The sequence below is a fragment of the Lagopus leucura genome, unplaced genomic scaffold, assembly GCF_019238085.1.
Source record: "Lagopus leucura isolate 7727_CA_CO unplaced genomic scaffold, USGS_WTPT01 Super-Scaffold_739, whole genome shotgun sequence".
Lineage (NCBI taxonomy): Eukaryota > Metazoa > Chordata > Aves > Galliformes > Phasianidae > Lagopus > Lagopus leucura.
This window is the reverse complement of record NW_024962255.1, coordinates 20,157,620-20,175,935: the sequence shown is the minus strand read 5'-3', so window position 1 is coordinate 20,175,935 and position 18,316 is coordinate 20,157,620. Positions and strand designations below refer to the sequence as shown.

General features: G+C 34.2%; 1 protein-coding gene across 9 annotated transcripts in view; it reads left to right on the top strand.

Annotated features, from left to right (window-relative positions):
- The window catches only part of EXOC6 (exocyst complex component 6), an 83,400-nt gene that overhangs the window by 37,855 nt on the left and 27,229 nt on the right, over window positions 1-18,316 (top strand). For 3 of the 9 annotated variants that reach the window (XM_042862768.1, XM_042862767.1, XM_042862770.1), the window contains exons 17-20: window positions 816-950; window positions 4,264-4,443; window positions 7,461-7,490; window positions 14,286-14,427. In XM_042862768.1, the coding sequence (XP_042718702.1) occupies window positions 816-950; window positions 4,264-4,443; window positions 7,461-7,490; window positions 14,286-14,427 (487 nt within the window). Of the gene's footprint in view, window positions 1-815; window positions 951-4,263; window positions 4,444-7,408; window positions 7,492-8,968; window positions 9,112-14,285; window positions 14,428-18,316 lie in introns of those variants that run through there. The other 6 variants (XM_042862771.1, XM_042862769.1, XM_042862772.1 and 3 more) reach the window with 4 other exon arrangements.

Genomic DNA, 18,316 nt, shown 5'->3' with positions numbered 1-18,316 from the left:
AAACAATGTGGATCTAGTTGGAAGTGTATTTACATAAGGATGCTTACTGACAGATAGATGGCAATGAACAATTTCTGCCTCCTGTACAATAAACAGGGAGTTGTGTTATCATAAAAAAGTTTAAAAGGTAAAGTTGTTACTTCTCCAAACGTTACATTAGTGATCACTAAAAGGTGTTGGAGCCAGAGTGCAAGTAGTGAGGATATCAGAAATCATACACCATTGTTTCAGTTATTATGCATTATCTGTGTTGTCTGATTTATGAACTGAATATGAATGAAGGTCCAGCCTATAGGAAGAGGTAAATTGTATCTTTATCATGTATATTTATATCTAGAGCAGTTATGTTACCATTTAGGGGGAGATGCAATAGTATTTTTGAAATTTTCTAACTACTTTATGCATTGTTTTTATGCATTTATGTATTTATTTAGATATTTATTTATTTTAACTGCAGCAATGATGTTTGCTTTCTTGTTTCCTTGTTTCTGTAGTACAAATTAGTGATTTGATTTTGGCAATATGTTATCCTTTATTTTCCCTTTCTTTAATTCTAAAATAACAATTGAATTAATGTCACTGAGTAAGTGTCTGCAATCTTCATTTTTTAAATGGCACTTGTATGTAAACTCTGGTGTTATTCCTTACTGGTATTTGACAGCTAACTTGAAAGTTGTCAGTTAATAGCTGATAACCTGACATACTGCAATAAACTTCCAGCAACAGGGTTTCTGAAAGAAGCCCCGATTTACAAAATTCAAGTGTCGGTGGGTAATAGAAAAAGGCTTTTTATGATAATTATTTGTTTCTTGTAGCTTGTTCAAATCATCATAAACACAACACACCTGGAATTAGCCTGTAAATACCTTGAGGATTTTATCTCTAACATCACAAACATTTCGCAAGTGACTGTTCACACTGCGAGGCTGTATGGACTTTCTACATTTAAGGTATGGTATATATCATCTGTTATGCGACCACATATGAAAAGTTAATTAATTTGCACTGATTTTAATGTATCTAAAAACAAAAGGAGATTGAGTGGAAAGCTGTGTATTTTCTCATTTTGACTCTAAAAAAAATCTGTTGGGAATTGAATTTTAACACAGCAGATAAACACTATTTTTTATGTTATTGGTCTGGGAATTCAGTATATGAGAAGCATCCACATTCCCACAGATGCCTCTTTTATAAGTTACAGAATGACAAACAAAGTTTGACTGCATCAGAAGTTTTCAGTGGATTAAGTTCCAAGCAGTGTGACATCTTTGCATTTCTGAATGGAATCAAGCAAAACAGCTACTGTAATCTGACATGTTTTATGTTTGTGGTATATTCTCAGACTGTGTAATGATAATATAAAAGCAGTATTTAGTAATACATGTTACAAAGCACAGCTTATTCAATTGTATTTAGAATTCATATTTTGATTTAATATCCTTTACATTTATTTGCACGGTGATGGTTGTTAAAATGGAAATAGGGCTAGATATGATCAATGATATTGGTGTATAATTATCAACAAAAAAGCTTTATTTTTATCTTTAAATAATAAGTATCCTCAGAGAAGTATTTTTCCACATCTTATTATTTTTATCACTTTTATCTCCATGACTGAATGGTTGAGATTATTATCTTCAGCACTGTTCATTTAGAAGGCAAACCTGTATACTATATGGAATCACAGGTATTCACATCAAAGGTTTCAAAGCATTCTCATGAGAAATATGGTACTCTGTGGGAGGGCATTGGGATGGCACTTAAAGGAGCAGTGTTCTCTGTCAAGGTTTGCTGCTGACTAAGAGATCAGAAATCTGTCACCTACCCTCTGCATTTCTCACTTTCTCTCTGTAAGCAAGAACTCAAATGACCTGTCGTAAAATAATTTTTGAAGTGCCATAAATTACTAATAATAGAAACTCTCCATAGACAATGAATGCAATGAATGGTTTGCATATATTGCAAAACCAAGTTTTGGAATTCATACATGTAAAATAAGACAGAAATTACTTCATCAACCAGGTCTAGCCAAGTAGCTTTTTTGGGGGGTTAGAACAGAAGCAAATCTGTGTGCCTTGTGAGGAGGAAAGGGATTTCAGGTTTTCTTTATGAAGAAAACATTCCTACAGAAGAATTATCCTGTATGGGTCATTTTATCCAGTAATTTCAGCAAGTGCGTTGCCTTCCCAGTCACCTGGGACTCCTAAGTAGAGATTTTTGGAAAAGAAACAAAACATCCAAAAAAGTCACAAGAGATTCCAGAGCAACTGTAACTTGAACTTTAGGTATGTGGATTTTTTTATAGTATACAGTGGAACAAAGACAGATGGGATGAGGAGGATTAATCCAATTGAGAGTAGTTCTGTTTTCTGCACTGCATTTTTTTCCCCTTGGTATAATATGTGGCTTATTCTGTATTGATATCCCCTCTGGCATATGTTAAAAGATTGTTAAGGTGGAATAAGACATCATCATCCTTGCAATACACTTTATATTTCCAATTGATTGCCAGTGATTTTCCTATTTGTTGTTGTTGTTGGCTAAGAATTTCTTGACTTAAGACAAAGCAGAAAAGGCACAGCAGCTGTAGTGAGATTAATATTGCCCTGTCAGTACAACCTTACTAAATTTTGGCCTATTGTATAGATCTAGGCTATGTTGTTTGTTATGCAGTAGTATAACAGTAGTAGTGTATGTGTGCATTTGAATTTTCATGTCAGTGGATATTTTCTTGTAAGGACAATTCATGCTTTTTCTAACATTTGTAACAAAACACTCAATGCAGCCATAGTCTGATTTCATTAAGAGGTAAAACGTTCTCTGTCCTTGAATTTCATCTAATAAATGACAGCTTAGAGTTTACATTACATTTTGTGCTAATGGCTTTTTTTAAAATTTATGTTTAACTACTATATAAACTATTTAAGTTTCATTGGAGATAATTGCAGAATATTACAGCTGTGTATTAGAGCTGAGCTTAATACCTAAGCCATTCAGCAAAGTACAGAGTGAACAGTAACAAACATATAAGGAAAATGGTCTGTTTTCTCTCCTATCTCCTTCCCTGGAGAACCTGCTAGCACAACATTCTCTGCCTATAGCAGAAAATTCTTTTCTCATTAATCCTTTTTTTTTTTTTTTTAAATTTATATTTAATGAAAAACTGCATGTAGTTCTCCAGCTGGGCCCTCATAGGGTTTGATATGTTCACAGTTATTGAATTCATCTCCTGGTGGCAAATCATGTCACTCCCATTCTTTCTGACTGATCAAAAATCTCCTTTATTAGCAGTGTTTGCATTCCATGAGATGATCTCAAAAATACACCTACACTGTTGTTTTTCTTGTTTCTCTCTCTCTCTCTTTTTTTTTTTTTTTTTTTTTTTTTAATACAATCCTGTTTTGTTGCTTCTGTATCTGAGGGCTGCTTTTCCCCTTTTGTTACTGGATGTAAGGTGCCACTTTAAAATACCATTCAAACTGTCTTAGCATTCTGTTGTAACAATGTAAAAGTAAAGCCAAGTACAAATTAAAAACAAATAAACAACCTCTCTGCCCTCAAAACAATACCACCTTTATTCATTTTATCATATTAAAAAACTGCGTAGCTTTCAGTGTTCACAACATACTTTTCAGCTTTGGATGGCTGAGTGCAGTTGTGGATACCATTGTATTCCCTTGCCTCTTTAAATCAGCAGTCACTCTAAACAAAAATGGATAAATTTGGAGATCTAATTGGTAGAATTCCTTGAACCCAGGGTCTCAGGATTAGACTGTGTAATGGCTGTTCAAGAGCCAGATACACAGCATTGAATCCTTCGCCCACAAAGGAAAAAAAAGTTTGTTTCTAAACGTAGTTTTCCTATTAGAAAAAAGCCATTTAACAAAACTGCCCCATTTGCCTTGGTCGTATTTCTTATGGGGGAAAGTCTGGTGAACTTTCAAAAGTTTTTTGGTGCGATTATGTCACCAAGATAAAAGATGGAGTATTTCCTCTGCCTCTAGAAGTCATCCCATATCCGCATACTGCTGATTTACATTTTCTCTTAAGTATGCTTATGTATAATTATAGTATACATCGTAGGAATTTTTAAAAACTAACTTCAGACTTACTGCGTCAAGACACAAGCTAACAAACTTTTTTTTAACCCTAAAAAACAATTATCTGTAAGACTTCAGTTTCGTTGATTAAAAATATTTAATCTATGTTCTAGTAATATTTTAGAATTCTGGTAGTTGTGCAATTTTTTTTTTTTCCCCTCAGGATGCAAGGCATGCTGCAGAAGGAGAAATATATACAAAACTAAACCAAAAAATAGATGAGTTTATTCAGATCGCTGACTATGACTGGACAATGTCTGAATCAGATGGAAGAGCCAGTGGGTACTTAATGGACCTCATTAACTTCTTGAGAAGCACATTTCAAGTTTTTACTCATTTACCTGTAAGTTTTCAAAATTAAGTGTAATTTCAATCCATTGGAGCATTATTTTATTTTATAATATTTTGAAATATACGCAATTTTTTAATTGAGTGCATGCTAGCAATGAATATATCAGTATTTTCAGTATAGATGTGCTTCAGATGTTTCAGTATGTTGATGATGCTTACCTATGATAATACTTAGAAAATGCTTTTGAATACTCTAGAAGTAATGCAAGTAACAGCTGATTTACAAATAGTCAAGTTAGCTAGAGCAGGCAAGTCCTCAGGTGTCCTTCATTGTACACATTCATTGATTCAGAGGGCACTGAATTGGTGCAAGTCCTTCATTTTTACAGATTCTGGAGGCCTTGGATTTGGTTCTTTTCAGTTAAGTAACTCTGATTTAAAAAAATAAATCACTTAATTCTTGTTAATTGAGCATCATTGAAACAACTCCCTGTTCTTATTCAAATATATCCTTTACTTTGTACCACTTGAAGGGGCACTAGTAACATGTTTGATGTACTTCTTGTTACATTCCATTGTTCACTTTCCCCTTTCTTTAAGCCAAAAAACCAAGATTTTCTAGTTCAAGCTATGGTCATAATAGTTTATACCTTTGTAAATGTGGAGTAACTTCAACAAGTCTTTCAAGATGCATCTGCTTTTCCTCGGTTTGTCCTTTGTTGCTGCTGTCATGCTGATGTCTGATTGCTTTAGCCACATGCAATGCCTGTCAGGAATCAGTTCTCAATGCATAAATATTTCGAGGCTCTAGACTGGTAGATAAATTTATTTACATTCACAGCAAGGTGCTGAAGTTGCTGACATAGTGGGCTTATCAGATCTTCCAAATTATGTTAAGTGGCTGTGATTCTTTGGTCTTTTTCTTTTTTTAATTACTCAAAGACATGGCCCATTCAGTGTTGGTGTGAATGGGAAGTATGCAGCACATGTTTCCAAGCCAAGTCAACTGAGCACTTTTTTTAAATAAAGGATAACATGCTTGTTGGTTAAATTAACTGTAACCTTTTTGTTACTCATCAAACAAATGGCGCTGCTCCTCAATGGCTATTTGTATATAGCAGCTGTGAACAATGATGTACAGCTTGTGATATAGGTCTTCTAAAATAGAGTACAGACAGAAATTTAAATGTCCTACTATCTGCTGAAAGAAAGTTGTAGGTTTCTTGAATGAGATAATTTGTTAGAAGGGTTGGAAAGTAGCATCTATGGCATTAAGAGACTTGAAAAACATTAAAGGCATAGAAATAAGTGCCTGAGGATGCAAGCCAACCTTTGGAGAAAGGTTGTTCCTATGAACTGTTTATTTTGTAATTTAAACTCTGACCAGTTAACAAGCTGGAGCTGTATGGCTGAGCAGTCTGGTCTGGCAGGAGGTTTTTTGTTGCTTTTGGATTTCCCTCTGTATCACTCTGGCTTGGCAGATTGTGGAAACGTGCAGTCCTATAAATGTTGTGTATGTGCTGTGGAGACTGTATGAAAATGCGTGAACAGTGTAATTGTGGTGGTTCTTGTTAGATATGTAGTAGTAAGTTATTTTATCAAGAGAAAATGTATAATAAAGATTTTCAATGGCAAGCTCAGAACTAGATTCCATAGCTCAGTAAAATACTAGTGCTATGGAGTCCTAACCAAAACTGGATTAGCTTATGCCACAGTTAAAACTGGAAGAGTTTTAGTATGTATTTCCATTAGCAGAATAAGACTGTCGCTGTGTCATTTCTATAACAGTTTGTATTGCTGGCAGAAACAATCCTACTGCACAAAATGGTTTGTCAGAACCATGTCTGTAACTGGAAATCAAAAAAAAGTCCTGAGCAGTGGTTGTAATTTTAGGAAAAAAAAAAAAAAAAAAAAAAAAAAAAAAAAGCAGGACAAATGGAGGAATCATTTCCTATCATGGTATATCCTGTGGTATTGAAGGGGTTTTTGCTGGAGCTTGAGCATCAGTTTGCTATGTTCATCTTCCATAGTCTGGTTAAAGGGTCGTTGACATTCTATCTAATATTGTTTCAAACTCAGTTTTCCAGTAGGGGTGTTACAATCTGTTTACTTTTTGGTGGATGTTGGATTCCTGTCATTAGAGCCCTGTCTTGTCTCAGGTATATGTGTAAGCTGCGGAAACACACCTGCAGGCCTCCTTTTATGCTCTCACCTGAGGCTATACTGAATTATTTCTGTAACGGTGTAGACATAAGTTTTAAAAACATACTTTCTCTGTTAAATGTTTTGTGAAATTTGTGTATTATTATAATTGGAACATAAGAGATCTAAATCAGACCATGATCTCAATGTTTTTGAACTTGCACATTTCATGGCACAAGTTTGCTGGAGTCTGCTAGACCCATGGAATCACTGCAAACATGTCTTTGAATGTTTTTTTTTTTCAGTTAAGTTTTACATCTTAGTTTTCTCCTCTGTATATATGTACTGTGCTTTAGCATCAGTTTTGGAAAAGAAAATATACTCATTCCATCTTCCAGTTATAGCACCATTACCTTTGCATTAACAGTTATTTAAGGACTGTGTAACATTTCAATTATTACTGTCCTAAGCCATTCTTAATTTTGCCTAAGTATGTTTATACCATACAGATAGCCTTCATAGGCCAAGACAGTAAACATGGCACAAGTATTTTGGAATGTATTATTTGTTATATAGAAAACTTTTTGGAAAGGCATAAGAACAGATGTTTCCCAATCTGAAGTTTGCTGTTTTAATATTTTGGCATGTGGTTCTTTATTATAGAAAAACATTTTATTGCTGAACCAGTATTATTTCAATTATAATCTCTTTGTTGTACAATGGCAAAATACTGTATAATTTCAAAGGTGTGCTGTTTTTTTTTTTTTTTAAGCAATTATATAAATGTTATTTTTTGGAAACGTTTCCTTATCTTTTATTGCTACCAATTTTTTATTCTTTTTTTTTTTTTTTTTTTTTTTTTTTGATGTTGACAGTACATCTTAATTTTTTGTTTTGATTTGATTGCCTTACTGGTTTCCTTCTCAGAATAACAACAATGACCATGCAGCTATGTCGGTAAGTAGATGCAAGATGAAGAAAAAGCATGTGAACTGAAAAAACTATGAACTGCCTGCAGGCTTATTGCTTCAATTTTTAATCATTTAATAAAAAGATATTTTTGTTTTGCTGATGTTTTGCTGTGTACCTTGTGTGATTGCATGCAGGAATCAGGTTAATGACTAACACAGGGCTTTCATACACTGGAATGGCAGGAGCCCTAAAAGCCTTGCAGAAAGCAGGTGGGTGTGCATTGCATCCCAAATGAGATCATTTAGAGGAGGCTCTGAAGCCTTTCAAGAGTGAGGTCAGGTATCAAAATGCAGCAGTGAGGCATCCAGAATTGAGGTGGAGTGACATAACAGAATAAAGTATTAATGAAAGGTCCTTCTTTTCTCTGCTACGTCTGTCTGGTATCTAGGGAGTGTGTTTGCCCAAATACGTATATTTTTTAGAAGATGATGGATTGCAATTCTTCCAAGCTCTGATTACTTTCAGGTCATGAATTTTTGTACAAGCACTTTATTTTGATTTAGCGTAACATTTCTATTATAACGAAAATGTTGAAATTATTATTATTACTTCACTGATTTTCTGTGAACATATAATTTTGGTTTATCATCTCCAGTTAATTGAATCTTATTACTGTATGCTGCTTAATTGAACAAATGTACACTGTGCCATTGACTAAGTGAACAAGCATATAATGCACTTACTGTACACAGTGTGGGAATTAATGCTATGAAAGATGTAAAATTTACAGTTAAAATGATCTTCTCAGGGAAAAGAATAATTAGAGTTTAATAATGATAATTATATATAATTTAATGTTAGTGACCAGAGTAAAAGTTTTAATACTCAGTATCTAACTGGTCCACAGATGTGTTCTTGTACTCAATAGAGCATAAGCTTCAAATACATGCGCAAGAGGTGGACAAATATGAAAGAGGCATTTTATTCTATTAGTTAAAGCCTTCAGTTTGTGTTGAAACAACTGTCAGTAATAACCATAACAATTTGGAATTAAAATAAATCTGTTAAAAGGGGAAAAAATTGTAGAATCAATGTTGTTATTTAAGATTCTTTGCTCTATTTTTCAATTTTCAATAGTAATGTCAGAAAACTTCAGTTGTTGTATTTGTAGTGTAGATTAGATTTTGTATCAAGAGCAGCCAGACATCTAGACAATTTTGTTTCAGAACAATACTCTTAGGATTAGGTGCCAAAAATAACTGGGGGAATCTCAATGTCTTGATTATCAGGGAAGCTGGAAGTGGATCTAAAGTAGTTTGTGTTTAAATGTGCAGAGAGTGTCTGCAAAGCTGAGTAGCATCCATTAAATAATTAGTTTTACTCCTGACTGCCAAGAAAATACATTGGACATATATTAAATTGTTAGGTTTGTTCTATTTTGTTTTAATATGAGATGGTTTAAATGTTCAATTTTTTTTTTTTTTTTTTTGGTGTTGGTTTTTGTTTTTTGGTTTTTTTTTTAGGATTTTTAGTTTGCTACCTAAATTTACCCCGAAATTTGACGAAAGATAAAACTAAAGCTTGATTTGTGACTTAACCTACATGGACACATCTAAATAAAACACCTCATCTAAAGACTCAGCAGAAGAGTGTACTTTAAAGAAAGGTACTGCAAATAAAGGATATGTTTCCAGCATGTACAATCCTCATTGATGTTCTCAGTTCTTCTCTACTTCCATTGGACTTGAGATTGGTGATCTTGTTAAGAAATGCCATCAGCTCCAGGATGGGCATGCCATGTCATAGGGAGGGCAGGGCAGGGAAGCTGATGTTCTGCAGCTGGGAGTCACCTGGAAGAGCTTTGTTTTTGAAATGTCAGTGTTCTCCCTGTAAGAGTGACTTCCAGCTGTGGTTTTATTCTAGAATCTGATGGTGTTCATGTACTTACATCTTCATCTCTTCCTTTCACAGTCTGGAGAGCTTCTCTCCTTCTCTGTCCAGATAACTGAGAGGATAAGGGTTCCATACAAGAACTCCTTTAAAAATAGTTCCCACGCCACCTTTCCAAGTGGGAAAAGTTTGTCTGTTTCATTGAAAGATGTTCCTCTACACATGTGCTTCACTGATGGAAAGAGAGATGAACAGAATGATTTTTTTCCTAACTTTACCCAGCTGCTTTAGCAGATTATGGAAATTTCCAATTGCCTCCCCATCACTACAGTGTTACACTGCACTGTGTTAGATCACATATAGTTCCAATCTGTAGGCAGAGGCCTTTTGAGAAGAGGAATAAATAAGACAAAGCTTGCTACTTCAAAACTTTTTCTAGATCAACCAAGTAAAAAGCCAATGAACCTGAACTAGTAGAGTAGGAAGTAGTCCATAAAGTAGGAGTTTGGACTGAATAATGCTAGTTATGTATTCCAGTGAAAATTTCTGTTAATTGAATACTCATGATATACTATCAAGGTGACATGAGCACTGGGAACATTGACTGTTTTATTTAGAAATATTTCCTGTTACTGTTGGGTAGGCGTCAGTATGCTGGTTGTATCATGACTGAGCACTGCTAACATTCCAGGGGTGAATGGCACAGAGGATACATTGCTTTTGAAAGCTTATAACTTCTGAGTCATGTAGCTTTTAAGGATTCTGATTTCTGAAGTCACAAGAATTTATTTTTTTGAGATTATTGTTGTTTTCAGTCTCTTTTATATAAACAGCCTGTTTTAGATTCATGCTGCAATGTATGGTGTCATTAGATACTTCTAATCAAAAAGAAAATCCAATTTTCATCATACAGCTGTTAACTTCATAAAGACAATTGAATGATAAAACTTGTTGAGGACCTGCATTTTTTAAGTTCATATTTTGAACAGCTTAAGAGTAATCAAGCCTTTTATTTTTAGATTAGTTTGTTTGAAAACATAGAGGATGCGTATAAAGGTTTTTACGGTTTATGTGCTTTGTAAGTACTAAGTTAGTATTGGACATCCCTTTAGGAAAGAATAGCTAGTAAAAAGTTACAAATACAAATTATTTTCAATTAGATGCTATTTTCAGTAGAATTTGGTACGGATACTTGAAGTAAAATTGAGTCCTAAAGTTCTATTAGGTTTTTTATATGCTTGTTTCTTTATTGATAATTCAAAAGTTGGATGTTAGTCCTGCTTTAGTTTTTATAACTGATGAAATCCATATGTTTATGGGTTGGGTTGTTGCTTCTTTTGTGTTTTTTTTTTTTAATTTCAATTTTTTTTTTTTTTTTGCTGGACATGTCATACTGTGAAATTAATTCTTAATCTTAACTTCTTAGATTTAACAGATAAGTTTTGCTATTTCCTTTTGTGCTGAGGATGGTGGTTTGTGGTTTTTTATTGTTTCTGTGATTGACAGCAGAAGCCTAATTTCACAGCTTGCAGTAAGGGTAAAGGGGTGGTGGTTTTCTGCAGCTATATTCAAAAACTGTCAATCAAAAGCCTCCATAGGCTACTTAGAGAATGGGTTTTCTTACTGATTTCTCCAAATGCTGCTTCATGCTGTCTTTGATTGGCACAGCCTGGCAGGGAGGATGGATGAATCTGTCACTGGTCAGTTAATTGTGTTGCTGGTCTCAGCCTGACATCAGGTCTTTGACTCTTAAGTGGCTCAATGCAAAACAAATTAGAAGATTGTAGTCATATTTCTCTTTCTGTATGCTTTGACTTTGTTGAATGCAGTCCATAAATCATATTGACTGACACCATAGTGAATGATGAAAGGTGCTTTTGAGACACTAGCGTGGGTCTTAGAAAGCAGTGCTGCGGAGGTGCCATGCAAGGATGCATATGGCTGACCCTTTGGGAATTTCCTAGGAGCCAAATGTCTCTTCACTGCAATTGTTCTTAAGAGAAAAGCTTTTGGGTCCCATAAAAAGGATTTAATATGTCAGCAGATTCTCTTTATAAGCTCCTTTGAAATATAAGAAGTTTGTCTAAGGGTTTTCTTTTTTTGAAAATTGTATTTCAGCAAAATGTGAAGGCTGGGTCAAAAAAAAAAAAAAAACAAAAAAAACCAAACCAAAAACGGTTGCCCTTAACACTGTTAGCAGGTTTTTTTGCTTATAGAATAGGGTCCTTGTTTCCTAAACTTTGCATTGGTTGAGTGGAAGAATAGGTTTTGTAGATAGCAGCAATTAACATAGGCATAGTGGAAATAATAGGAGGCAATACTGGAGCAAATGTGAGAAGGCTGCTGAATCTCTGCATGCTATTGAATATTGATATTTCTTTGATACAAAAAGTTGGCACAGCCACCCACTCTCAAAAAAAGAAAAAAAAAAGTGTTTTAAAACTAAATGAAATTTATTTCACCATGGAAAAGAAATATGTGATCTTTTTATATTCATAAATCCTCAAATTTTCTCTTTAAAATGCCTTATGAAAAAAAAATAATTCATTAATTGGTGGATGAGGGAAATTTGCAGAGGGATTTTAACTGGAACTTGTTTGTTGAACACAAATTTGGAATTCATTCTTTTCTGAATGTTGTACATTCAGAAATGTTGTACTGAATTTTGAGGAGGGTAACAATAAAGTTCATATTTATCTGAGGTAAAATTCAGCATTTAGGTTGATGTGTCTAGCTTTCTCCAGATTACAAAAAATTGAGTGATTGTGTTAAGTATAAACTATGTGTGGTAATCTTCCATTACCTGCCATGTGAACAATAAGCCTGTAGTTCAAGTTGCATAGTTGGAAGTAGTTGAAATGTTAGGATGTTTCCATCTTACAAAGTCTTACAAGAAACATTAAATGTACATGTATTGATATTTATTTAAAGTCTAAGAGACTTTATCATGTCATTTTTGTATTGTAACCATTGTCTTGTGCTCCAGTACTATTGATATTTGCCAGATTGCAACAATTAACTACAGATGCCTATCAGAAAGATAAAATTCTGTTTTTGACTAATAATAATAGGAGGAATACACATTGTTTGCATATAAAATAAAGTAAATGTTAATTTTTTTCTGACAACCTATTAATCTGATTGAACTTTTATTACAGTATAGAGGCAGCATAAATAGGACATGGAGCTGATTTGATGGAGCAGTACATTAAACAGAGATGCACTAGATGTTCCATTAAATCAAAATGACATTTCCATTAAGTATTTGAAACCTACTACACAATAATTAAATGAACTGTGGCCCATTGGATTGCCCTCCTCACCTCTTTTTTTCTTCATTTTCTGTTTTTTTTTCTGTCTTTTTTTTTTCCCCCTATTCATATTGATATTGTTCTGCTTGGGGAATAGAGCTGCATGTCTCCCAGTGTAATTACCATTGGATTTGGGAGACTTTTAAGCATGCTGTTCTTGCATTGTTTCTTACATTCCTTGTTGTCAGTTCATCTGTTTTGGTCAAAAATGTTATTTGCTTTTCTGAGGTGTTCAATTAAGAAACTGACATCTCATTTTAGATATAAAGCTCCTAGCAGTTCGAGGTATTTTAAAGCTTTTTATTTTAAAGAGGTATTAGCAAAAGCCATTTAATGTGTGCATGAAAATTCAATAATATGTACAATTCTTCCTGTTAAGGACGAAATCTTCAGATGCTAGAGTAGAACTTCACAAACTTTTTGAACAGTGAACTGCTGTCAGTCCTTAGCACTTCTCATGGCTTACGTGTGTTTCTGTGAGGCAACCGTGAATTGACCATCCTGATCTTGCACAAAGCAGTTGGGGAGCCATTGCTTTAGAGAATAATTGTCATCACTTTACTGTTGGGTAGTAGTAAAATGGCAGTGGTTTGTGTCCCCGTAGGTGGAGTACATATTTATGATTTCTTTCATGTAAGCATGTAAATAGTTACCTTTGTTTCAGTGCACATTGTAAACATTTGCATTAATTGAAAAGCATGGTGTAAGCACATAAAACCATAGTTTATTATAATTCCATTTGCAAACCAAGATCTCCGTGCTTTTGAAGTTTGCAGTGCTATGAATAGAATGTTGGCATCTGATTGAGTATCTGCTCTTAATTGGTTTTTCTTCTATAGCAGAATTTCCATATTTTTTATAATTTTATGTACTAAAATGTGAATAATTTGTAAAATTAACTTCTGATTTTTGTGATTTGTTTTATTGTTCTCTGGTCTGGAAATGATTTGTCTCAATTGCTCATATGTTGTGAAGAGAAATGTTACTAACTAGCCTATGATTGAAAAATTATTTCTATTCTGTACAGCAGAGGGCTGTGTTTCATTTTGTACATGGTTGATTACTGACAGCACTGATTTATTAAGCACCCAAAAAGATGATAGATATCACGAACATTTTCAATAATTTATCAACAATCTTTGAGATGAAGTTCAGGCAACTAAAGTGTCCATGATTAGAGTAAGCTGCTATGAGAAATGCCCCAATTGAAATCAATGGTTTTGGTTGATATCTCTTTTTTTTCTTTAAATGGCTATTGTTAAAAATATGTAGCAGGTTGATATACTTTTTTGCTTTCATTCTATCTGAGTGAAAAAAAAAAAAATACTCATGCATCCACAGCTTATATTGTTATTATGCTCTTCTTTATTTGGAAATGTCCTTGTATCCTTGAAGGCTGTTGGATTTCTGGAAGATGTATCAATAATTGTTTGACATCCATTTAATTTAGTTTCCTAATTGATTTCATAGAAACAAAGCTAACAGGCCAGAGAAACAGCCAAAAGTGTGATCATTCTTCTTCTAATCTAAGTCCTGCATCATTAAGACTTTGAGCGTATAATAAAATCAAATCAGATAAGCTGTTCCTTAGTAATATATCATTTGTTTCTATCTAAAAATGTGTTGCTCTTTCTATTAGGGAAAAGTGGCCCAGACAGCTTGCATGTCAGCCTGCCAGCATCTTTCAACATCTCTAATGCAGATGCTACTGGACACTGAATTAAAACAAATAAGCATGGGAGCAATTCAGCAGTTTAATTTAGATGTGATACAGTGTGAATGTAAGTAGATGTTCTGGTATTCTTACCTATGTCTGTCTTAAAATTACAGAAGAAAGTATTTAATGTTAACCATATAGTCATCTTTTTCTATAATCTACTAAAGTTTTGCCATTTTGTTGTTGCTGTTTTTAATATGATTTAGTTACAGTTTCCTTTAAAAGTACTTACAAGTAAGTAGGCTAACAATTTTGGGGAAAAAATTAAGATTTTTTTTTTAAAACTTTAGTATCTGATTGAAGTATACAACTGTTGCTACTTCTAATGGAATCATGGTCGCTACATCCAGTAAAAAGATGACTATGGTCTAGCACAGAATTGACCAGAAATACTACATAAATATTATGATTGTAAAGTTAAGCACAACAAAGTCAAATGTCTGTGAAATTTTAATTTTCCCACTTGAGATGATTTATGACAGTATTTATTACAGTACAAATTTTAATTGTGCTGTTACAAAGAGTTTTCTCCTTCCTAGAACCAATGCTTGCTCACTGTGCAGAGTGGTAGTGCTCATTTAGTAAACATCAACTCACTATTCAAAATATAGTATCAGAATTATTTAATAAAACTGGTTGAATCTAGCACCGATGATGGGATTAATTTCCCCATGTTCTACATGGAATTCACAACTGTAAGATGAGCTTTTACTCTGTATTAAGGAAGTAATTTCATAACGTTGTGATGTGAGTAGATTTTATGCCTATTTTCGCTGATGGCTGAAGTTCACTAAGAAGGCTCGCTAGGACTTCTTTAATGCATATCTTTAGTCTCTCATGCTCTGTTTGTTGTTGTTTTGTATTTTTTCCTCAAATTATCTTTCCTCTTATATGTTTGAGGCACAGATCTCAGTGATTTTAGCAACCTCTCTAGAATGTGGCAGTTCTGTGTATCTTCTTGTGTTTAGCTTGGGCACATGAAAAAGAAACCTGATGTCTGCTCAATTAACAGCTAGCTATGGGTAATTGGAAATTTGTTTTCAAGCAATTTAGTTAGCATCACGAAGGATTCTTGTGGGATTCCAGGGGCAAAGGTAATAGAAATTTTTGATGACCACATGCACATCTTTCCACTTCCTACTCTATTTGTTACATTCCATTTAAAACTCTGCAGCAAGAAATGAAGGCACCTTTCTGACAGGCCCTTCATATTGCAGACTTACGGCTTTTCAGTGCATGAGGTGAACTGACAGGATTATCAGGATCTGTTTGGAAAAAAATATACAAGGGCTGCTCCGAAAGTAATGCCTCAGATTTTATTCTGTTGGCCCACGACATCAGAGGTGAATATTGGTGGTATGGCAATAGAGATTAAACTTTCCCACTAGTATTCCTTTAAGTGTTGTTGCCATGTGACAGTGGCAATAGCAGTGTGAAATGCAAGCCATGCTCTGGATGGCCATGCAGATGTTTACAAGCATGGCATGCAGGCTCTTGTTCACAGCTGGTGAAAATGCATAACTAATGATGGTAACTATGTTAAAAAACAGTGTTTTGTAGCAGAGTATTTACCCATTTTGTACTCTTTGTATCTGTTGTAGTTTCTAAATAAGAGGCATTACTTTCAGAACAACCGATAATATTTGCGATCATGACGTTAAGGTTTGTCCTAGGATGTGATTGCACAAGTTGGCCACAGATGATGTTTTGATGTTTGATTCTTAGTGCATTTGATAATGCGAATGTAAGTGTTCTTTTCTAGTAGATGGGTAGGGCTATGTGCATGTGCATTCATCTGCATTCCCAATTTTAAAAAAAGATTGTGGCTGTGAAAGCAAACTGCATAATATTCATAGTGCTGACACTGAATAGTTCACCTAGACAAGCTGAACTGGCGCATCCACTACACAGTCATTTGCCTTCTGAACAAACAGCGTAAAAGCAGAGAGTGCTTGCCCTCTGCCTTGTTATTCTGTTTCTAATGTCTGAAATATGTACAACTGCAAATAGATTAAACTGTAATTATTTCTTTTTACAATGCTTTTAAAGCATAGTAGAAAAAGAAAATGGTTTCACACAGAAACCCTTTGGGATGCTTGAAGATAACTGTGGCAGCTTGGCCAAATAATACTCTGCAGTAAATGATGTCTTACCTTCTGATTCTATGATTCTGTGGAATAAGGGATTGGCACTGGGTGTTGTTCAGAGACTGCTTTGCTGTTGCAGTTTCATTCATAAGGTCCATCACAGGCACATTCCAGGCCTCGCTGTGATGCCTGTGATTTATGTTCTTGTTCATCACTCTCTCCCAGCTTTATTCTTTGACACTTTGAGATTAATGGGTACAACAGAGACATTTCAATTAGTGCTTAGTGTGTGCGAATAATTCACAAATATCAGGTAGTTTTCTACTGTATTGTATACGTGGATTTGACATTTTAGTTATAGGCAAGGCAGAGTATACTGAGATGCATTCTGAATTAAAAATTCATGTGAATATAGAAAGTTCTGAATATTTGAAGATGCATTTTTAATACATTCTTGACAATGTTCTAGATATTTGTTTTGATCTTTAAGATTGCATTTTTATTATTTCTAGTATGAAATGGGGGAGATCTAGATAAATGCAGGAAAATGTGATTACTAGTCAAAAAGGCAATCGGCAGTCTGATAACCAACGCAACGATCTGTTAATAAGCTCTTAAGTCAGTAAATCTTAAAATTCATAAGAATCGTAGTAACCAGGTAAAATGATAATTGGACTTCCAGGAAATTAAGGTGGAAGAGAAGGAGTTTATCTTGTGGTGATCACTGGGATTTCATTATTCTGCACTTCATTTCTATGAAGAGTACCTGAATTTAAGAGGCAGAGCAGAAAATCTGAAAGTATCTTCATGATGCTTTTGCATAACAGTGGTATCAGATGGTCTTCTTGGTTGCTTTAAAAATAGTATTGATCGTCTTGCGCTGTTCTTCAGTTTTGCATATTCCTTCCAAACATTACAAAAGCTAGAAGTTTGATTTCAGAATATCTTGTTCTAATTGAAGTATTTTCCACGCTCTTTACATATTTATGAACTGGAACAGTGTTTTACTTTTGTTTTTCATGTCATTCTTTCTTAATAATGATCTTCCATTAGGACAATTGATTTCTTACAACAGTGTTCAGAAAAATATGTGTATGTATTAGTTTCCATTGAAGATAACCCAGTGAACATGCCTTTGCCTGTACATTGCACTTCAGTGTGCAAAGGAAGAAAATGGGTTGGGAAGGAGAGGCATTTGCCATTTCTTTGGAATTCAGATATGTGTTGGTGTATCTCACTTCATGAGAAGCAGGGTGTAAATAATAGCACAAGAGCTTTCTAGACACAGAGATGACTTTGGGAATGTGTGCTGTTTGTGTTAAGGAATCAAAAATCTACAACAATCCAAAAGCCTTTGAACAGTGATATTTATGAAATGCGGGGATATAGAAGTATCTTTCTGATTGTCAAAGACATATGTTGGTAAAATACAGTATGCAATTTAATATAGATTTTAAAATATGAAAATTTTATGTAGAATGTTGTATTACAAAGTGATTGTATATATTTCTCTGACTCAGACAATATGCTTCACAGCTGTATTATTACCCAGTCATTTTGCTGAAGAGATCCAAACATACAAAAATATGTTGGCTTCTTCTCCACACAGATAGTTTTTACACTGTGTTTTCTGCTTTCACAGAAATAAAGACATGTTTTTTGATCCAGTTGGTACATGCTCAGGGATATGATTTAGTGGGGGGTTGTCGGGGTAGTATGGTTAAGTTGGGGTTGGACTTAATGATCTTTAAGGTCTTTTCCAACCTGAGCAATTCTGATTCTGTGATTCTATAAATACAAGTGTAGATAACTTCCTTTTGCTTTAAAGTTCACACTGCAATTTAAGTGAACATAATTTGCTTTAAT